At 44.0% G+C, this 23,686-nt stretch overlaps 1 protein-coding gene across 2 annotated transcripts in view; it reads right to left on the bottom strand.

The window, feature by feature from the left end:
• EFCAB6 (EF-hand calcium binding domain 6) overlaps positions 1 to 23,686 on the bottom strand; it is a 308,815-nt gene that overhangs the window by 75,469 nt on the left and 209,660 nt on the right. For both annotated transcript variants that reach the window (XM_033233690.1, XM_033233691.1), the window contains exons 22-24: positions 22,795 to 22,891; positions 14,336 to 14,454; positions 702 to 896 (exon numbers count right to left, since the gene is read on the bottom strand). In XM_033233690.1, coding sequence (XP_033089581.1) covers positions 702 to 896; positions 14,336 to 14,454; positions 22,795 to 22,891 — 411 coding nt within the window. The remainder of the gene's footprint in view (positions 1 to 701; positions 897 to 14,335; positions 14,455 to 22,794; positions 22,892 to 23,686) is intronic.

Raw genomic sequence — 23,686 nt, 5'->3', positions numbered from 1 at the left:
CCTCACCTCTACTAAAAATACAAAAATTAGCTGGTCATGGTGGTGTGTGTCTGTATTCCCAGCTACTCAGGAGCCTGAGGCAGGAGAATCGCTTGAACCCTGGAGGTGGAGGTTGCAGTGAGTTGAGATAGTGCCTTTGCACTCTAGCCTGGGAGACAGAGCAAGATTCCACCTCAAAAAAAAAAAAAAAAAAGACACACTGCAGGTCACCCCTTCCAGTTGCTAAGCTGTTGGCTTATTCTGAATTATTTCTTGGGGATAAAGTCCTGAAAGTAGAAGTGTGAGTTAAAGGATATGCCTGGTTCTTTCCTTTATTCATTCAACAGATATTACTGGGTGCCTATTTGGTGCCAGACACCAGGTAAAGTGACAGACATCCCTATGGAGCCTGCATTCTAGTTGGGCCAAGGGAGTGGCCAGGCAATACACCATCCACAACTTAAAAGGATCATTTTCAAGGGTGACCCATAAATATGATGGATGATATAAGATTGTGACTGGGTAAGATGGAATGGGCTATTGCTTTTCAACTACTCTTTGACTTCACACCAATTTCTAGAACCGACAGCAGTGAACAAGCATGATCATTTCCCTGTAACTTTGCCAGCATGGGAAGATACCATTTTAAAATAACTTGTGCTGTGAGGCCAGATGTAAAAGGGGACTTCCAGATGATGGCCCTGTGGTCCTTCCTCACTCACCTGGCTGCCACGGCCTTCTCTGTGCTCTGCTGCAGCTCCTTCATCTCTTCCTGTAGCTGCTGTGGCTTCGTAAAATGCCCCATGAAGTTGAAATAATCCTCCGCGCAGGGCCGATGGACAGCAGGTGAATAGTTAACACCCAATTTCTGTAAAAATTCCTGGTAAGTAATGTGCCCTTTTCCCTTGGTGTCGTAGCTTAAAAAAACAAAAACAGAAACAGAAAGCACTTCTCAGTAGCCACTAAGGTGTGCTGGTGCTCAGGGTTTGGAAAATGCCTGCACCATCCATGAGGAGATCATCTTCCGTCCCTCACCACTCAGAGCCCGCCCTGTGGACCAGCGGCATCAGCCCGGCCTGGCAGAGCTGGAAATGCAGTTCAGGCTTCACTCCTGATCCGATCGGCATCCGCATGTTAACAAGGACCCCAGGTGACTCACAGGCACATCAGCATTCAGGACGGTCATGCCACACATGCACACATGGCCTGCCCAGAGAGAGAGCAACCTAAGCCACTCACCTGTCATTCTATTAGAAACACAGTTGTGACTACAGAAAATTAAAGTCAACCCCTCCATAGGTTTAGCAGGTGTTTTTGTTGTTTTTTGTTTTGTGTTGTTTTTGAGACAGAGTCTCACTCTGTGGCCCGGGCTGGAGTACGGTGGTGCGAGCTGGGCTCACTACAACCTCTGTCTCCGAGGCTCAAGTGATTCTCCTGCCTCGGCCTCCTGAGTAGCTGGGATTACAGCGCCGGCCACCACGCCTGGCTAATTTTTCTATTTTCAGTAGAGACGGGGTTTCACCATGTTGACCAAGCTGGTCTCAAACTCCTGATCTCAGGTGATCCGCCCGCCTCGGCCTCCCAAAGTGCTGGGATTACAGGCGCGAGCTGCTGCACCTCGCCCGTTCAGCAGTTTTTTAAATTGAATACTTACCTGTGAGAGGAACTATGCTAAGGTTTAGAAGAAAATTCTTCAAAAAGCATATTCAATCTTAAAACTCGAATGAGTGAATGTCACTTGATTCAAAGATGGTAAAATTCCCCATTTTGTCTTTGAAGAGATGCCAATTACGTACAGCCAATGAGAGAGGCCAGTAAGGAAAACAAGATAAGAATTATGCTATGCACCTTTTATGTCATTTTCTATTATTGAGATTTTTCTGAATTAGAACTCATTAAAAAAGGCATAATGGAGGGTTTTTATCTCCCAACGTTGTTCAAATAGAATAGAATTACTTCAATAAAAATTTTAAGGCAAATTGCCAATTTTCTTTAAAGAAAGAAAGCATTTATTTTTACAGAAAGATCTTGGTCCTCATCTAATCGATAAAAATGGCATTTGCAGATGTGATTTTCCCCAGAAGAACTCAGAGTTACAAGGAATGAGACTACATTTAAACAATGTTGCCAGCATAATTCTCCCATCAGGATGTTGCTTGGGCATTTGTCTGATGGAGTAGAAGTACAATCGGTTTTCCTTTGAGAGGTAGAGCTCCCTTTTGCTCTGCTCCTTAACTGATGAGATCCTGGAGGATCTATGGAACCCACAGTTGCCTGCGACACACTAAGCCCTGTGTGACTGGAGCTGACTTAACAATAAAGAAAATATCCTTATTGACCACATTCTTGTCCTCAAGGGGAAGGGGTGGTGGGTAGGAGAGAAAGCAGATAGATGTTTGGGTAAATGTTGCTTCATGCACTTGTGTTAAAACTTGCAGAGGCTCTCAGGAGTTGGAAGACCACCACCCTTCCCAAAGGCCATGTGGGCCTGTCCCCACAGGTGCCCATGAGGGCTCTCTCCATGCTCCCTTGCCTTCTGTGCCCTGCAGATCCCTGCTCCTCTGCCATGTGTCTGCCATGCACCTGCTGCCTCTACACAGCATTCACCCCATTCTCCACACAGACTCCACCTGACAAGGTAAGAAAAGCCCCCTTGGATGACTTCCTCCACTACTTTGCAGGCAGGGTGCAGATAGAGGGCTCTAGGTAAACACCAGCTCACCGGCTCTTCACCTGGCAAGGCCCTTTCCTGCTCCAGGGATCAGTTCCTCAGCTGGGAGCCCTCACGGGCAGTCCTAGACATGAGGTCTCAGGACAGTGCCCCGCCCAGCTCCTCCTGAGACCATCAGCTCCTTATCCCCTGCAGACCTTTTCAGGTGTCTGTTATGAGGATGACCTTAATTTTGCAACCCAGAAAAGTACACTTCCACCTTTATTCAGTGAATTTTGTTTTTAAAACCCAGCAAGACAACACACCCTCAGAAAGAGGCCTATGGGCTCTGCAGTTCCTGAGGTTTCTCCTGTGGCTGTGGAAGAGCTGTGGTCTCAGCAGCTCCATCAGGGGCAAGCACCTCCAGGAGGGGCCTCCCTGTTGCTGGCGATGCTAAGATGGCTGCAGGGAGGAAGCTGAATTTCACATGGACATACCTAGGAGGCAGAAGGGCCGCCATTTCTTGAGCTTCTAGGGTGATTCCAGGGCCATGCCTCTCTCCTTGAACTACATCAGGACTCTAACTTGCCTTGTGGCACCAGGGCAATGCAATAATACAAACCTGGTCAAGATGCCCTCTGAATAAAGCTCCCAGGGGTTCCTCATTCTGACAGGAGGGTTCCTAACAGAATGGTCCACAGCCTACCCACCTGACAAGCAGTCCCCAGAGAGAAGTGCACCTCTTTTGGAAACCTCTTTCTCCTCCTAAGTCAAAAGAACCATGACCGTGCCTTCCTCTGAGCTCCTCAAGGCGCGGTGAGGACCGGACGGGTTAGTGCACACGTGGATACATGGGGCGTGCATGTTGGCATTTGCAACTGCTCTGTGCCACTCAAAATTTCTCCCACATCCTGCCTCCATCCAGTTCCTAGGTCCATGTCGTATCTGCCTACTAGATGGCAGGTTTCTTGAGGAGAAACTATGGTTTATTCATTTTTTACAAATTCACAGCATCCAGCAACACACTTTGCATGAGCTACATTATCCATTCATGGCTGCTGGGCTAAGAAAAGTGAAGGGAGTTCATTTCTAAGGAAGGACTGTGTGCTGTGCTCAAGGGCTTACCAACAACAAACTTTCCATCATGACACTGGAACTGAATGAAAAGGCATTCTTAATTACTTCATTAATAAAGATCAGAAACATTCTATTCTCAGCCAAATGAACAGAAGACTAGATTGCACAACTGCAACTAAAATATTGTTGTGAATGTGATTAATAAGCAAGCTAATTCAGCTTACATAACCTCACCGTTCATTGTATAATCCTTTGTGTAACATTTTAAAAAACCAACTTGCCTATAAAGGTTGAATTTTCAAATGGTTCAGCAACAGATGTGCCAGGAAAAAATGTGCACATAAACAGAGGACCCACAAAAACTCACATTTGTGGATGGTGATGGCCACTCATTTATGATACAATCACATTACTCTGCCCATTTATTGTACACACACCAATTCAATTGTACCCATAATTTGAGTATGCTCACATTGATTGGTCTACTTTGCTGAGAATGTCCTAGTCCTTTATGCTCAGTTTAGGCACTTAATTCTCACATACATTTCAGAAGTATCTTCAAATGCCACTGTCCCTAGAGTTATAGGGCAGAATGAGGAGGTGTGGTGTAAGCCCTGTTGATGGCCTAGGCCAGGCAGCAGAGGCAGACACAGTACCTCATGCAGATGGGGACACAAGGAATTCTCTCAGGTACCATCTTGGAGGGAGGTCTGATGACTCAAATAACTGCTCTTTAGAAATGAAAGTGCCTGATATGGTTTGGATTTGTGTCCCTACCCAAATCTCATGTCAAATTGTAATCCCCAGTGTTGGAGATGGGGCCTAGTGGGAGGTGACTGGATCCTTCATGAGTGGTTTAGCACCATCCTCATTGTGCTGTTCTCGTGATAGTGAGTTCTCATGAGATCTGAATGTTTGAAAGTGTGTGGCACCCCCTACCACCTTCATCCTGCTCTGGCTACATGAAGCGCTGGCTCCCTTTTTTTCCTTCCACCATGATTGTAAGTTTCCTGAGGCCTCCCAGAAGCCGAGCAGATGCCAGCATCATGCTTCCTGTACAGCCTGTGGAACAGTGAGCTGATTAAACCTCTTTTCTTTATACATTACCCAGTCTCAGGTATTTCTTCACAGCAGCGTGAGAATAGACTAATACAGTATCCAATTGCTGGAGCTGAACATGCTCAAGGGGCATATTCAGTTAACTTCTGGTGGAATCGCAGAAGATCAGACACTATCTGCTCCAGTACCCATCAAGAGCCAAAATCCACCCATTACACTCCCCAGTAAGAAGGGGGTTAGCCTTAGACAAAGACATGCCAGACATGAGAACCACACTTCCTTCAAGGACTGCCTGCTGGGGTCCCAGATGGCTTTAATCACTGAAAGGGTCTTCATGTTGAGCTTGGAGTCCACCTGGCTAGCACATTTCCAAGTCAAACTTATTTGTATTCAGTGCTTCTAAAAGTCAACCTCTGACATCACATCCCACTGAATCTTCCCGTTTCTGAGCTACTAATCTAGATCATTCAACCTTTTAAAATCCTTTCCCATCTTGAGGCTCCCTGTTCAGAGGTTCCACCTGCCAGGCACCGAGTAGGTTCTCTCTGGGCATTGCTTTGTTTGAGCTAATAGAAATGGCCTCACTTCTTGCGAAATGAAAACCATAGGTTTTTTTTTTGGTCCACATGAGTTGCTGTACATAGCACAGCTGCTTTTTCATAGTCTCTTCTGTTTATATTTGAATACTGATATATAACTCACCTGCCATATCAAGAAATGTACATAAATTGGGCATTAATTATCTCCCAAACTTTCTGGCAGGTCTGCTTGGCTAGCTAGTTTCACACAACCAACAATCTCCACGGATATTTCTGAGCCTGCTGTTTTCCTACTCAGGTCTTCCCTTCGGTGTATTTTTAGAGTACACCCTCTCCCTCTTCAGAGTTTTCTAGCAAAGTTTGTTTTAGATTCAAATAGTTGAATATTACCTGATTAAAGGAGGCTACAGAAGATGCTCGGAATGCCAAGCCCTCCCCAAGGAGGTGTCTCCCATGCCCAGGGTCAACACTGAGGGACACCCTGTGCCTGGCCTTCCAACTGAAACCACCTTTACAAAAAGCATGACACTGAGAGAAATCTGACGTCGCCGACTCTATCCTGCTTCTAACCACACGAGGTGTCGTTGCTCATTCCTGGGCATAGGCCAAGCTAACTATGGGAAGAATTTAATCTGTAATTTAACTTTAAAGCAAAGATGATAACGGTCCTTTTGCAAAACTAACCGCTTCCTTGCTCAGGGATTGAAACCACCTTTGTAAAACTCCACAAGGGGCTGGCACCGTGGCTCATGCCTGTAATCCCAGCACTTTGGGAGGTTCAGGTGGGCGGATCACAAGGTCAAGAGATTGAGACCATCCTGGCCAACATGGTGAAACCCCATCTGTACTAAAAACACAAAAATTAGTTGGGCGTGGTGGTGCATGCCTGTAATCCCAGCTACTCGGGAGACTGAGGCAGGAGAACAGCTTGAACCCGGGAGGCGGAGGTTGCAGTGAGCCAAGATCATGCTATTATGGGCCAGCTACCTGGGCGTGAGATGGGTCATGGGGCTACCATACCCCAATCTATATGCTCAACTGCATCACAAGGAGCAGGACTTGGAGTTCCACTACTAATTGTCAAAAAGACTAGAAAGACTCAAATGCATCCAACCCTGCAATTCCAGGTCCATAAGTCATTCTATCAGCAGTTTGATCAGCCAGTGCCCAAGCTTCCTCCATCAATCAAAAACTTACTTGCTCAACCAGCTGAAAACATAGCTGGCAGCTTAGGAATTTTCTCATGCTATGTATGTGGAGGAACTCATATGGGGGACCAGTGGCCATGGGAGGCAAAGGAATTAATGCCACAAGATAACTTCACTTTGCCTACCCCTGCCAGTGAACCAACAGCCTCAGCAAGTGTTCAGTTGTTAAAAACCTTCATAATTGGAAAGTACTGTATCACTCGATGGGGAAAGCCTTTCACAGAGGCAGGAGGAGAAACAGCCTGCCTAGAGCAACAGTATTGACAAGACTAGAAGCAAAACTCTATGGAGAAACACCCAGAATGACTCCTACTTACGAGATCCAAACCCCTTCCCTCGATGCTCTACTCTAAGCCACACTTGGCATCAGCTAGAGGCTCCAAATGCTTGGAAGGCTCCCTCTGGCCTATATTGGATCTGTGAAGCCTGGACATATTGGCAACTGCCAGCTAAACGGACAGGGGCATGTGTGTTAGGAACAATCAAGCCATCCATCTTTCTGATTCCTCTAAAGCAAGGGGGAACTCTTAGGATATCCAGTTTAGGATGAAAATAAAAGAACTAGAAGAAGCATAATCACAAAAATAGACACAAATATCAAAAAGGATGTGGACATAGGAAACTGGAAAGATAATGAATGGCCTCCTGAAAGAATCATTAAATATTACGGGCCAGCTACCTGGGCACTAGATGGGTCATGGGGTTACCACACCCCAATCTATATGCTCAACCGCATCATATGGTTGCAGGCAGTCCTTGAAATTATAACCAATGAAACGTCAAGGGCACTAGATTTATTGGCAATACAAGCAACACAAATGAGAAATGCTATATATCAAAATAGATTGGCTTTAGATTACCTCTTAGCCTCAGAGGGAGGAGTATGTGGGAAATTTAATTTAACCAACTGTTGCCTAGAAATTGATGATAATGGCCGACCTGTCATGGAAATCACAGCTAGAATGTGCAAGTTGGCCCATGTTCCAGTTCAGACTTGGTCCGGGTGGTCCCCGGATTCCTTGTTTGAAGGATGGCTCTCAACCTTTGAGGGTTTTGATGGCTCAAAACCCTCATTGGTGAGTTCTTGCTTATTCTTGGCATCTGCCTCATCCTCCCTTGCCTTTTACCCCAGTTTATTAGGAGTATTCAGTCAACTATAGAGGCAATAGTAGCCTGACACGCTACCGCGTGGTTGTGGCATTATCCAAATATCAGCCACTGCCAGTAGAAGCAGCTCAGCTCCGCAAAGAGGTGGCAAATAGTGGTGCTTTCTATTAACACCTTTATTATAAGAAGCACCAAAGCGGGGAATGGAACAGGAATTAAAAGAAATTAAATAATGTGTAACCAGAAATTCAGTTGTATGTAAGAAAACCCATTTCCTCCTGAGAAAGAGAAAGAGCTGGAGTCCTTTAAAAATCAACTGCCTGCTTTTCTGTGGCTAGTGAGCCTTATCTCACCTCCTTTCCCAGGCATTGTGAAGACCCTGTTTCTCTAGCTGTGCAGCTGCAAGGTCACTAGGCAGATAAACTCAAGTCGTAAAACATGTTTTTCAAAAGTAAGAAATGATGTGATGCACGTCTCAATTAATTGAGTAACTGTCTTTGTTTCTTGCTTCTGTAATATGCAAGAAACAATTGGTCTCTCTGATTCCTTAAAAACCCTGCTACAGTGCCACTGCACTCCAGCCTGGCAACAGAGTGAGACGTTGTCTCAAAACTAACAAAAAACTCCACGAGGTTAGGATTATGGTTCAGTAGTCGTGTGGCTGGAGGTCACAAGATTTGTAACCTCCTCAATGGCTCCTATAGATAACATCACTATTGTGAAATCTAAGACTGCTGTTTGAAGCACCTTCAGAGCTTGCATTTTAATGGGCTAGTTGGTGCCACCTGGACTGGTAGCCCATACCAAGAAAGCAGATCATCTGGACTTGTGACCCCCACCCAGGAACTGACTCAGTGCAAGAAGACAAGCTTTGACTCCCTGTGATTTCAGCCCCGGCCCAACAAAGCAGCACTCCCCACTCCCTAGCCCCTTGCCCCTCAAACTAGTCTCGAAAACCCCTAGCCTCTGAATTCCTGGGGAGGTGGATTTGAGACATACCTGCTATCCTTCCACTTGGCTGGCCCTGTAGGTTATTAAATGCTTTCTTCTCTGCAGCACCTTCTGTTTCAGGAAATTGGCTTTATCTACGCAGCAGGTAAGAAGAACCTGTTGGGCGGTTACACCCTGACCAGGACAGGCTGTCGGACTCCAGTTCTTTTTTTTTTTTTTTTTTTTTTTGAGACGGAGTCTTGCTCTGCCACCCAGGCTGGAGTGCAGTGGCCGGATCTCAGCTCACTGCAAGCTCCGCCTCCTGGGTTTACGCCATTCTCCTGCCTCAGCCTCCCGAGTAGCTGGGACTACAGGCGCCCGCCTCGTCGCCCGGCTAGTTTTTTGTATTTTTAAGTAGAGACAGGGTTTCACCGTATTAGCCAGGATGGTCTCGATCTCCTGACCTCGTGATCCGCCCGTCTCGGCCTCCCAAAGTGCTGGGATTACAGGCTTGAGCCACCGCGCCCGGCCCGGACTCCAGTTCTGACATAAGCAGCATCCTGTCCTCTGCACAGCTCTTTCCTCTCTGTCCCAGGACTTCCCACCCTCCTCAGGCTCTGGGCCTCTGCTCACGGATGCCTGTCCCCCACCTCTGGCTGCCTCTCTCAGCTAATGACTATGTATTAAGACTCAACTCAGGTGTTGTGTTTGGGAGTTCCTCCTTGAGCTCCTGTGGTAGCTGCCTCCACTGCTCCCTCCTGGCATGTGGCTGTCGTCACTGAGCAACCTGTGGGCAGGGGCTGTCTTTCATCTCTGGAACCTTTGAATCTAGCACAAGGCCTGGCACAAAGAAAGATCCAAAAACATGACTGCTAAATGGTTGGTCAGATGAGTGAGTGGCTGCGTGCACTTCCCTCTTGCAGCACCCTTAGCAGTCTCTCCAAAGTCAAACCAAAGTTACTCCTCCTGAAATCTCATGCGTAGAGCTCCTAACCTGGCTTCAGTGAGCAGGGTTCCTTTCACAATGGCCTCCTCCAGGCTTGCAATGCTTTATCCCTTTAACCCTCCACAGGTCAGCCTGTGACATCTGCATCCCCCTTGGCATCCCTGTGCCTTCCTGGTCTCTGTGCAGTTTGCTGTGGCCCCTGGGGGGGTGGGCTCTGAGCAGAAGTGTGGCACTCATCCCTGAAAGCCTGCATGCAATCCTGCAGCTCTGCAGTCCCACCTGGGTGGGTGGAGTCCTCCACTAAGAGGATAACACCACACAAGCTGAAAGCCAGCCAGGTCCCTGAGTCACTGCTTGGAAGCAGGAGCCACTAGACACACAGCAGGCTTTGGGTGAATGAGAATAAAACACAGACATGCTAAGCCACAGAGATCTGGGGGTCAATCGATTAACTTACTTCAGTAGCATAAACCAGGCCCCCGGGACTGATTTGAAATTCTAAAATAGTGCACTTCATAGGTGCTTGAATAAATGTTGACTGAATAATGGATGTTGAACATTTTTTTCCTTGTCTATAGTCTGTCATATTTTTTACTTCTGTGTTTTCAGAAAAGCACGACGGTATTTTCCTATTTGCTTCTCCCTGCCCAGTTTCTGGGGGCTGTCCTCTCCTGACAGTCAACTTGGACCTGCTCAGACTGCCAGAGCTGAGGGGATGTGTCCTGCAGGCCCCTGCCACTCCCCACGTTCGCCGTAGCCCCTGGTCATCAGGAACATTGTGGTGAGGGTGCTTCACTAACACCGTGAGACAGCCCCACGGGGAGGAGGCCCGTTTCTGCTGCTGTTTCGGGGCCCAGGCTCCTTCCTGTTGTTAGGGCAACTGAAGGAGGCTTCTTGGTGCCTGGACAACCCATGGCAGCCACCGAGCCCCGTCCTGGCTCGTGGTGCCCCCTGCTGCTGTGGTGGAGAGGTGAATCGTCACTATCAGCAAACACTGGCGGAGGAAGAGAACACGCCAGGAGGGTGGGAAGCTGAGCATGATGAACCGATGTCACATCAACAAGTAGAAAAAGCAAGAAAAAAACCACAATATCAAGTTCCCACGGATCATCACCTCTGCTGAGTGCATTAGGGCTGATCTGGTGCTGTTTTACGAATTTTCGGAGTCTTCTAAAATGCGTGTGCATTAATATGATGACCAGAAGATCTTTTCAAAGCTATATTGTCACTTTGCCACTAACATTCATGCTCACATACACCCGGTGCTCTGCACGTACTAGGCTGGTTAGTTGCGTGACCATCCCGTTCATCCCTGGGGCCTTTGGAGGGTAGAGGGTGAGAGGAAGGAGAGAATCAGGAAGACAACCATTGGGTACTAGGCTTAAAACCTGGGTGATGAAATAATCTGTACAATAAACCCCCACAACATGGGCTTACCGATATAACAAACCTGCACATATACCCTCAACTTAAAAGTTAAAAAAAATAATAATAAAAATCTCAGGCCTGGTACCATGGCTCATGCCTGTGATCCCAGCACTTTGGGAAGCTGAGGCAGGTGGATTGCTTGAGGTCAGGAGTTTGAGACCAGCCTGGTCAACATGCTGAAACTCCATCTCTACTAAAAATACAAAAAATTAGCTGGGTGTGGTGGTGTGTACTTGTAATCCCAGCTACTCGGGAGGCTGAGGCAGGAGAATCGCTTGAACCTGGGAGGCAGAGGTTGCCGTGAGCTGAGATTGCGCCAGTGCACTCCAGTCGGGGCAACAGAGAGAGACTCCGTCTCAAGAGGTCAGGAGTTCAAGACCAGCCTGGCCAACATGGTGAAATCCTGTCCCTACTAAAAATACAAAAAAATTAGCTGGGGATGGTGGTGGGTGCCTGTAATCGCAGCTACTCAGGAGGCTGAGGCAGGAGAATCTCTTGAACCTTGGAGGTGGAGGTTGCAATGAGCCAAGATCGCACCACTGCCCTCCAGCTGGATGACAGAGTAAGACTCTGTCAAAAAAAAAAAATCTCAGTTTCACAAGACGAAAAGAGTAAAGAGTTCTGGAGCTGGATGGTGGTGACGGCTGCACAACGTGATGAATGTATTGAATACCGCTGAGCTGTGTGCTTAAAATTGGTGAAGATGGTAAATTGTGCTGTGTGTATTTTGACACAGTAAAAAAGTGGAGAACAAAAACAACAGCAGTGAAGAAAATCTTGCATCAATAAAAACTCGATTTGATTTTGAAAATGTAGATATTACATGAAATACTTTCCAGGAAATAGTTCATCTAATGAAGTGAAACAAAAATGGCAGGTGCTATAATTTGCAAAGTGTGCTAGGAACTGCACGATTGGCCTAAGGGAGAATGAGAAACACGGACACAGGAAGGCCGCCAGGTGAATGTGCATGCTGACCCAAAGGCAATTCCAGAGGGAAAAAGGGATTCACTGAAGGGAGGGAATAGAGGAATTATCAGCCCAAGAACTGGACTTTTCTATGGCCTCCAAACGTATTCTCTCTCTAGCAAACTAGATTCACCATCACTCTTCCACTTCCTCATAAATTAATCTTGTATGTGAAATAACTCAGCTTAAAAGCTCAGTTTATTAGCCCTCAATTTCTGAGCCTTCAGAGGTCCTAGCAGGGACACAGCACTTAATTACCAAGACTTTCTGTCCTTAAGAACATTTGAGTATCTTAGGCGATGAGCTCTGGATTATTCGTTTATCTTGGTCATTCTCAGCCCTGCAGAAGTGCAGAGTCAGTGTTTAAGAAGCGTTTGCTGGGTAAACAAATGAAGAGAGGGTGTGTTAAATTTACTGAGTGGTTACCGCACACCAGGCCCTGGGCTAGCACTTAATATGACTCCTTACCCAGGCCTCACAGCGGCCCTGGGTGACAGGGAACATTAGTGTTGCTTTGCAGATGATGAGGAGTGTACGGCACAGAGAAGCTAAGTAACTTGATGGAGGCCACACAGCAGGAAGTGGGCAGGAGTCACACCCATGCATCTGGCCGCAGTGCTGTTGCTCTTAACCACTTACCATCTGTGGCATGAGGTCAACTAAACAATAGCGGACAAAATTCTGACTGCAAACAGTTGTCAACACAGGGTGAAAATCTGTACATTTCATAATTATGTTCATAAGCGTATAAAGAAACTTTAGCCACAAGCCAACAGTGAGTGTCCACCTCCAGTGGAAACAGAAATAAGCTCTGTCCCACCCTCAGAAAAAGGCTCCGTCCACTCTCATTTCCCCCATGGGAACCCTTGTGGGGGACGTGCCTCCAATGCCTCTCATCGCCATGGCCAGCCCCCACTCAGGGGTTCCCCCCTGGTGAGGCGGTGGTCTCCCAAGACCAGCACCTCCAGCCAGTCTCTCCCCTGAACTGTTTCCTGACTCATCTTCCTAAACCACAGCGCTGTTCACCCCACAACCACACTCAAATTCCATTGTTCCTCACTGCCTGGTCAATAACACCTGAAAGCAAGGACCTAGTAAGGGATTGGCCCTACCCTTCCTTTCTGATCCTGGGAGCCCCATGCTACTTCTGATAGAACACCTGCCTCCTTGCAGACAGGTGGGCTGCTGACCAAGAATGTCTCCTTCTCCATCCGGACCCATGACAGCTTCCAGCCCTCCCTGGCCCCATGCTCCTGTCTTACTGCCCAGGCCACTTGACTTGCTCTCTGCCCGGGGGTTTTGCACAGTTGTTGCTGTACCATAGTTACCTGTGTAAATGCATTCTGTGCCCCGACAGCTTCCCAAAGACAGGGACCATGTCGTCATCTTTGGATCATCCCAAAGGTCAACTGAGAGGGAGGGCTATGCATTTGCCTGCTCTACAAAGATCTGCCTGTCACCCAGCTGAGACTACTAATGTAAGCTGCTCAAACAGAAATGGGCAGGGAGTCTAACTGGACCCTGTGTTGGAACTAATCTTTAAAAAATAAGGATTTTGTAAGAACTTCCAGTTGCTTTTCTAAATTAGACACAAAACAACCCACCTAATTCTAAACTTGGCCAACATGTCAGCCTTTCACTTTGAACAGATGAAAAGCTGGGAAATGCTAATGTACTGCTTCATGAGTTTGCCTCCTGAGTGGACACACGATGTGGGTATACCATCCTGGGGGAATGCAGGTGGCTACGGACATATAATGAAGAAAGAAGTAATTTGAAGTTGGGTCTGGAACGTGGAAATAGATCACATTGTTAGTGGACTGTGAAACTTAGACATCTGTCCAGGGAAGACCATAACTGGGGCCCAATTCCAAAACAGCTAAATCGAAAATACATTTGACAAATGGAACCAACATCGGATATAATTTTCAGTTTAAGAGACTCTCGGGAAGCTATTCCAAGTTGCTAAAAGTTTGGTTTTTCTTCCCACAGATTACTTATCTATAAAACAGTTGTGCAACATTAGTTTCCATCTATAGGTAATGGGGAGAAACTGCTTTTCCCTTTACCCATTGCATATCTGCTGAGTGAGGTGTATTAGAGTTAAGCCCTTGGAGAGTGACTTGTTTTGTTAAAACAGTAAAAGTTTGGGCTTGAGCTCCCAGGTCCTTGGAAATAGAAACCTCTCAAGTCTGGTATGGATGACGAGCATTTACCCTGGTTCTCTGTGTTGTTGAAGACCAAGGCAACCACCAAGGCTGCTTGCTATGAGCACCAAGGAGCAAGGAACAAGGAAAGACGTAGGAGATGAGACAGATGCAACCAAGAGAAAATACTCCCAGCCCCCAGTTACCCTGAAGTAGGAAAGGTTAGGCTGAATTTGCTGCAGCAAGCAATCCTAGTCCTTAAGAACAGAAACCAGCCAGTCTCATGTGCCACTTACCTTGCCCAAAGCTTTTCAAACTCTCTTGGTGTGAGGGGAATATCAAAACCGTACAGTGCGTTCTTTATGTCTCGGCGTCGAAGAATGCCATTGCCCTCGTTATCGGTTTCTAGAAAATTCTACAGCAGAAGACGGTATTTAGGAATATGTGAAATGTATGTACGACAGCAGAAAAGATGTTCAATAGTCAATATCTGGGACAATCCAAAGCATTTGTATCCCCGTCCACCTCCTTAATCACCTTTTAATCTAAGTTCCAGGTATCCTCATCATTCCTGGAAAGAAAGTGATAGAGCAAAATGGAAACGAGAATTAGGTGTTGGAAGCGGGTGGTTTCTGAGTTGCCTCAGGGGTTTGACCTGGATTCTTCTCCTGATCAACAACTTGGGTTCACAAATGATTAGAAATAAGGGCCAATCAGAGCCCAGGAAATGAGATGGAGGATCCTCATCTCAAGGATGGTTTGGTTTTAGCCCTCTGGCTGTAAGAGGGGAAATGAGGGACATTAGACTCCAGCTATTATGACAAGATTATATGGTACCATTTTTATGGCCCTGAGGGGTACAGAAGGTATTGTCAGGCACGTAAAAGGACAACAGACTTAAATAAGAGCTAACACATGTGGTTCTCAGCAATGTCTTCAGTTGTTTCCAAGTAATAGCTCATTTAATCTTCTTCATAACAACACGATGAGGTGGATATAATGGGTACATCTACAGAATTCTCTGCAAGCATGATACTTAATAGCGAAAGAACAAAACATTCCCCTTAAGATCAGGAACAAAGTGAGAATATCTCCATCACCTGCTATTCAACATTGTACTGCAGGATCTCAGCCCATTTACTTGGACAAGAAAAAGGATAAAAGGTGTAATGATAGGACAGGAAGAAATACAATTATTATTATTCACTGACATGACTGTATACATAGGAATACAAAGAATCCACAAATAAATTATTATAAGAGGCGAATTTAGCAAGCAGTCTGGATTCTATATCAACAGGCAAAATCAATCACAGTTTTTATATATCAGACACGGAAAGTGAAATTTTAAAAGATAACATTTACAAAAGGCATCAAAAATCCAAAGGCCTAGGAATAAATCTGTGATATCTGAGAAATGCCTTTATACAGAAAAGCATAAAACTTTACTGAAAGATATTGAAGAAGATCAAAATATATGGAGAGACACTATGTTCATGAATTAGAATACTCAGATATAATAGTAAAGGTGTCATTTTCTTTGTGGAACTTGACAAAGCGATTCAAAACTCTTGAAGAACAAGGTAGAAGGAGTTGCCTACCAATTAATTAAGATGTATCATTAAGTTATAGCGACGACCAAGATGTGATGTAGGTGCCAGCACAGACAAATTTATCAGTGGAACACAATGAGGAGGTCAGCAGCACCCTCGGGCCATGATGTAGGCAGTGGTGATACTCAGATCGGCCAGGGGAAAGGGGACTTCACAATGACCAGTGCTGGGACAGCAGGACTTCCATATGGAGGAAATGAGACGGGGTCCCTGCCTCTCAACACTTGGGAAACATCTAGTCCAGATTTCAAGACCTGAATGTGAAAGTTGAAACTGTCAAGCTCCTATAAGAGAATGTGAGAGAATATCTTCATGACTCCAGGGTAGAATTCTTAAACAAGACCCACAGAGAGATGTTAGTAAATTTGACTACATTAAAAAGAACTTATATTTATCAGAAGACACCATATAAAAAAGGTAAGAACACAGAATACACACTGAGAGATGATAGTTGCACCACATGTCACTTACAAAAGAGCAGGATCCACAGAGCAGTGTACACTATGACCATAGTCACAGTTTCTGCTGACCGATGAGAAAAAGACAAACCAGCATGTAGACTTAAAGTCTCAAGCAAGCACTTCACAATCGAGGAAACCTGACTAATGAATGACTAAGTGAAGATACTCAATCTCACTAATAACTAACAAAATGCCAATCAAATCTGCAATGAGATACTATTACATATCCACTAGAGCAGAAAGAACTAGGAAGTCTGATGGTACCAAGTGCTACAGGGTTGAGCGGTTTTGACAAAGTCAAAGATATTTACTATCTGGGCCTTTACAGAAAAATGTGCTGGCTCCTGGTCTAAGATATTGGCAATATTCTTTTCCTTCACCTGAATGGTGGTTACATGGTGACTACTTTAAACTTATTTAAACTATACATATGCATTTTATATACTTCATAGTAGAGTCATAACTTAAAAAAAACAAAAACTATGCTTTAAAAACAATTGAGTCTGTAGGATTTCAGAGTCCCTTTAAAAACACATAGCAGGTCTGGCATGTAAGAAACTTGGAAGTTACCACTCTGTCCCAACAACAAGTAAAAATCTGACCAAATTGGGAAATCAACCACTCTTCTTAAATAAGAGAAGTGAAGTTACAGGCCAAATCACTGTCCCCAAAACTGGACAGACAGACAGGTGAACACAGAGAATCATAACTTACTGGGACAGACACCCATAAGCAGAAAACTTTACAGGAACTTATGCCAGAAAGATAGAAGTGGAGGGAATAATTCCTAACTCATTCTATGAGACCAGTATTGCCCTAATACCAAAACCAGACAAAGATATTACAAGTAAAGAAAACTACACACCATTATCTCTCATGAGAGATAATGTCATTGATAGTTCAACAGGAATAGCATTGAATCTGTAAATTGCTTTGGACAGTATGGTCTCAAGCTGAGAGCAAAATTAGGAATGTAATCCCATTCACAATTGCCACAAAAAGAACAAAATACCTTGGAATATAGCTAATCATGGAAGTGAAAGTTCTCTACAATAAGAATTACAAAACACTGCTCAAAGAAGTGATGACACAAACAATGGAAAAACATTCCATCCTCATGGATTGGAGGAATCAATATCATTAAAATGACCATACTGTCCAAAGCAATTTACAGATTCAAGGCTATTCCTGTTGAACTACAAATAACATTCTTTATCTAGAAAAATCTATTTTAAAATTCATATGGGACTAGGCGTGGTGGCTCATGCCTATAATCCCAGAACCTTGGGAGGCTGAGGCAGGCAGATCGCTTGAGCCCAGGAGTTCAAGACAAGTCTGGGCAACATGGCAAAACCCTGTCTCTACAAAAAATACAAAAAATTAGCTGAGTGTGGTGGCACATGTCTGTGGTCCCAACTGTTTGGGAGGCTAAGGTGGAAGGATGGCTTGAGCCTGGTAGGCAGAGGTTACAGTGAGCCAAGATCACGCCACTGCACTCCAGCCTGGGTGACAGAGAGAGACTCTGTCTCAAAATAAAATAAAATAAAATTCATATGGAACCAAAAAAGAGTCTAAACAGCCAAGGCAATCCTAAGCAAAATGAATAAAGCTGGAGGTATCAAGTTACCCAATTAAACTATACTACAGGACTACAGTAACCAAACAGTATGGTACTGGTACAAAAACAGACACATAGAACAGTGGAACAGAATAGAGAGCCCAGAAATAAGACTGCACACCTACAACCATCTGATCTTCAACAAAGCTGACAAAAACTAGTAATGGAGAAAGAACTCCCTATTCAATAAATGGTGCTGGGATAACCGGTTAGCCAAATGCAGAAGATTGAAACTGGGCCCCTTCCTTATAACAAATACCCCTTCCTTATAACAGAAAATAAACTCAAGATGGATAAAAGACTTAAATGTCAAATTCAAAACTATGAAAACCCTGAAAGACAACCTAAGCAATACCATTCTGGACATAGGAATCAACAAAGATTTCATGACGAAAGCAAAATTGACTAATGGGATCTAATTAGATTTGACAGCTTCTGCACAGCAAAACTATCAATAAAGAGACAACCTACAGAATGTGAGGAAAATTTGCAAACTATGCATCTAACAAAGGTCTAACATCCAGCATCTATAAGGAACTTAAACAACCCCATTAAAAAGTAAGCAAAGGACATGCCAGATACTTTTCAAAAGAAGAAATACATGTGGCCAACAAGCACATGAAAAAAAGCTCATCAGTGGTCACTACAGAAATGCAAATCAAAAGCACAATGAGATACCATCTCATACCAGTCAGAATGGCTACTACTAAAAAGTCAGCCGGACATGGTGGCTCACACCTGTAATCCCAGCACTTTGGGAGGCAGAGGCAGGTGGATCACCTGAGGTCAAGAGTTTGAGACCAGTCTGGCCAACATGGTGAAACCCTGTCTCTACTAGAAACACAAAAAAATTACCCGGGTGTGGTGGCATGCACCTGTAGTCCCAGCTACTCGGGAGGCTGAGGCATGAGGATCACTTGAACCCGGGCGGCGGAGTTTGCATTGAGCCTAGATCACACCACTGCACTCCAGCCTGGGTGACAGAGTGAGACTCAATCTCAATTTTTTTAAAAAAGTAAAAGAATAACAGATGCTGGCAAAGTCGCAGAGAAAAGGGAACGCTTATACACTGTTGTATGTCACTGTTGGTGGCAGTGTAAATTAGTCCAACCATTGTGGAAAACAGTGTGGCGATTCCTCAAAGAGCTACCATTCAACCCTGCAATCCCATTACTGGGTATATACCCAAAGAAATATAAATCATTCTAAATATGTAAATATAAATATATTTATATAACATAAATATATTACTATCATATATAAATATTTTATATCATGTAATATATTTATATAACAAATATTTTATATCAATATCATATTTATGTAACTTAAATATATGATATTAATATATATTTATATAACAAATATATGATATATTTATTAGATTGATTAGATAACAAATATATGATATTAATATCATATATTTATATAAGACAAATATAAAGATACATGCACAGGTATGTTCACTGCAGTACTATTCACAATAGCAAAGACATGGAATCAACCTAAATGCCCATGAACGGTAGACTGGATAAAGAAACTGTGGAATATATACATCATGGAATACTACAAAGTCATACAAAAGAATGAGATCATGTCCTTTGTGGGAACATGAATGGAGCTGGAGGCTAACATTCTTTGAAAACTAATGCAGGAACAGAAAACCAAATACCGCATGTTCTCACTTACAAGTGGGAGCTAAATGGTGAGAACACACGGACACAAAGAAGGGAACAACAGGCACTGAGACCTACACTTGAGGGTGGAGGGGAAGAAGAGAGGGAAGATTTGGAAAGATAACTATTGGGTATTAAGTTCAGTACCTGGGTGACGAAATAATCTGTATGACAAACCCCCATGGCATGAATTTACTTATATAACAAATCTGCACACGTATCCCTGAACCTAAAATAAAAGTTAAAGAAAACTACAATGCCATTTACATTAGCACCCCCCAAAATGAAATACTTAGGTATAAATCTAATAAAACATTAGCCAGGAATGGTGGTGTGCACCTGTTATCCCAGCTACTTGGGAGGCTGAGGTAGGAGGACCGCTTGAGGCCAGGAATTCCAAACCAGCCTGGTCTTATTTAAAAGAGCTCTTACATGCAACAGCTATATAATGAAAGCTACAAAACTCTGATGAGAAATGTTTTATGTTTGCAAAACCTAAAGAGAGATATTCCATGTTTATGGATAGGAAGGCTCAATAGCATCAAATATAGGTTCAATTCAATCCCAATCAAAATCCCAGCAAATTGTTTTGTAGAGATCCATAAACTTACTCTAGTTTATATGGAGATGCAAAAACTTAGAATAGCCAACACAATACTGCAAAAAAAAAAAAAAAAAAAAAGAACAAACTTGGAGAACTGACACTACCTGATGTCAAGATTTACTATAAAGCTACAGTAATCATGACAGTGATACTGGTTAAAGAAAAGACAAGTAGAGCAGAGGAACACAATAGAGAGTCCAGAAACAGACCCACGTAATCAACATGTCCTTGACGAAGGGGCAAAAGCAATTCAACAGAGCGAAGACAGTCTTTTCAACAAATGGTGCAGGAACAATTGGACATCCACCTTCAAATAAGTGAATCTTGACACAGACATTATATCCTTCACAAAAATTAACTCAAATGGATTACAAACCTAATTATAAGATACAAAACTATAAAACTCTTGTAAGACAACATAGGAGAAAATTTAGAAGACCTTGAGTTTGGCAGTGACTTGTTAGATATAATCCATGAAAGAAAGAATTCATGAGCTGGGCTTCATTAAAATTAAAAATATCTGCTCTGCAAAAGACACTGTCATAAAAATGAAAGACAAGCCACAGACTGGGAGAAAATATGCACAAAAGCTATATCTGATCAAGGACTCTTAAAACCCAACAAGAAGAAGAAAAGAAACAGTCCAATTAAAAAATGGGCCCAAAACTTAACAGATACATCACTAAAGTATATACGGAAAGATGGCAAATAAGCATATGAAAAGATGCTCCATATCATATATCATCAGAAACATGCAAATTAAACAGCAATGAGATACCACTACACCCCTATTGGAATGGCCAAAATCTAGAACACTGACAACACTAAATGCTCGTGAGGATGTGGAGCAACAGGAACTCTCATTCCACGGCTTGACTGCAGAAACCAAGGCTTTGCCAACCCACCTGTCACTCACTCTCCAACCGTGTTTATCATTATTTTTTTCACAGCACTGATCTGCTTTGTTGCTCATTGACTGTCACCTCCACCGGTGTGTGATCTCCATGAGATGGAATCAGACTGACCGTGGTTACCACTACATCCCAGTGCATTACTGGTGCACAATATGTGCTGAAAAAATCCAAGCAGGGAAGGATGAAGCTGGAAAGGTCCTGGAATTGGCCCTCAGGAGTCCCAGGGGTCCACAGAGAGCAGCAGCAGCAGATGAGGGCCAGGAGGCTAGTCTGACCATCCTGAGAGGGCAGACTGCAGGAGGGGAGGAGAAAGTAGACCAGAAGAAGACTGGCAACTGGGAGTGTGGAGGAGGGAAGAGAGAGTCTAGGGTCAGCTGAGAGACAAGGCTGGCTGGAGAGCAAAGGGTTTCATCTCTTTTTAAGTCAGACCCAAGTGAGAGGAAGGTTAAAGAGAAGTTGGTAGAGAAGGTGTGGAGGATGATGCCAAATAATGCACCCTACTTTCTTCTCAGCTGGTGTTCACTGGGTCAGGTGCAGTTTCTAGTGCAGACCCTGTCCTGAACCCCTGAACTTGGAGGGCCGTTCTGAAAGTGGGCCACACAGAGCTCCAGTCTGTGTGATCGGTTGGCGTGGGCCAGCGCAGACAGTTCACTCCATAGAGGGCACAATATAGACAGTCGACTCTATGGAGCCCATGGCACAGACAGTCCACTCTGAGCAGGACAAGAGGCTGGGTAGAGACAGTCCCAAGAGGTCAGCAGTACTTCAAAGACAAACCTTCATTTTGGGCACAGGCCAAGAAAGAGCAAACACAGAAAGAAAATGACCAAATGAAACGAAGTGGAGATATTTTTCAAAATAATGTGAAAATATTTCCATAATGCAGTTTAAAAAATACTTATTAGAGGGAAGCTATTGCCTTCTTGTTGCATTATAAAGTGGTGATCTCACAGCCTAGATTTCAGGACAAACTCGGTTTTGCACGTGCAGTTCTATTATCCTGTAGGTCTGGCTGTCATTGGCCCTGTTGGATTAGACAGTCCCATCTCAATACCATAATCACAGTTTATATGATTACACATGGAGGGTATCTGCCTTATACATGTGCTTCTATAATTTTGGCAAGACAGGAAGAAACAGCTCTTTAAAATTTATGTTTATATTGTATAAAATTAAGTACAACAGCATCTTATATTTTTCATGTATTAGTTTGGTAAAAGAAATTGTGGTTTTTCTGTTAAAGTAATGGCCAAAACCGTGATGACTTTTGCACCAACTGAATACATTTTTAACTCATATCAAGCCTGAAGTAATGCCAGGAATTTCTGTTCATGTAACTCCAACAATTCCTTATCTTTTTTTTTTTTTTTTTTTTTTTTGAGACGGAGTCTCGCTCTGCTGCCCAGGCTGGAGTGCTGTGGCTGGATCTCAGCTCACTGCAAGCTCTGCCTCCCGGTTCACGCCATTCTCCTGCCTCAGCCTCCCGAGTAGCTGGGACTACAGGCGCCCGCCACGTCGCCCGGCTAATTTTTTGTATTTTTTTAGTAGAGACGGGGTTTCACCATGTTACCCAGGATGGTCTCGATCTCCTGACCTCGTGATCCGCCCGTCTCGGCCTCCCAAAGTGCTGGGATTACAGGCTTGAGCCACCGCGCCCGGCCAATTCCTTATCTTTCTAAACCTCACTTGACCTTGAATGTGAGAATTTAGTTTGAAAAAATCTTTTAAGAATAGCAGGAGTCCCCACACTGGGTATACAGAGTTGTTTTCCCATCTTAGCAGCTGGAGCTGAACAGCTTCATCATCCCAATGATCTTGAAACATTGAAACAGATTTTCTTTCCTTTTAAGGAAATAATCATTTTCTTACCTTAGACAAGTCTGACCATCTGTTTTTTGCTTTGGTAACAAGATACTGATGAGCCTGTTCACAAGCTAGTTCTGAATCCGCGACCTTCTGTTTTGGTCTTAAAAGAAAAAAAAAATAATAAATAACTGTGTTTAAATTTAATGGGTTCATTAATCTCCCAAGGGGTTTCCCTATCCCCCTGTTTGTTTCAAGGATACCATTAAAGTCTGTTATTTCACATCTGGTTTAACTTAATTCTTAAAATACAGTCTTACTTCTCCAGCTGCATGTCAGGGAAGTCTTCTTAAATTGTGTAAGTCCTTGTTTATTTTCAGATAAATGCTATTCAACTTTTTTTTTTTCAGCACACAAAACAAACAGGGCTCATTTATTCTCAGAAGGGGGAAAACACAATATAACATTAAGTGTCTTGGGAGGAAAACAGCTAAAAACTTTTATTTCTGAATTTGCAAGTTGGAGAGATAATGGAGACTACAGGAAATGGTTGAGAAACACTGAGGGAACTTCTCAGCTCATTTTCCAAGGTGAGGCTTGTAGGATTTAAAGATAGGGCTGGGCGTGCTGGCTCACGCCTGTAATCCCAGCACTTTGGGAGGTCAAAGCGGGTGGATGACTTGAGGTCAGGAGTTCGAGATCATCCTGGCCAACATGGTGAAACCCCGCCTCTACTAAAAATACAAAAATGAGCTGGACATGGTAGAAACATGCCTGTAATCCCAGCTACTCAGGAGGCTGAGGCAGGAGCATTGCTTGAACCTGGGAGGTGGAGTTGGCAGTGAGCTGAGATCGTGCCATTGCACTGCAGTCTGGGGGAAAGTGCGAGATTCCATCTCAAAAATAAAAATAAATAAAAAGGATCAAAATTCTGTCATATTTACTCACAGGATGGACA

Source organism: Trachypithecus francoisi, unplaced genomic scaffold, assembly GCF_009764315.1.
Source record: "Trachypithecus francoisi isolate TF-2019V2 unplaced genomic scaffold, Tfra_2.0 Lachesis_group14, whole genome shotgun sequence".
NCBI lineage: Eukaryota > Metazoa > Chordata > Mammalia > Primates > Cercopithecidae > Trachypithecus > Trachypithecus francoisi.
This window is presented reverse-complemented; position numbering and strand designations above follow the sequence as displayed.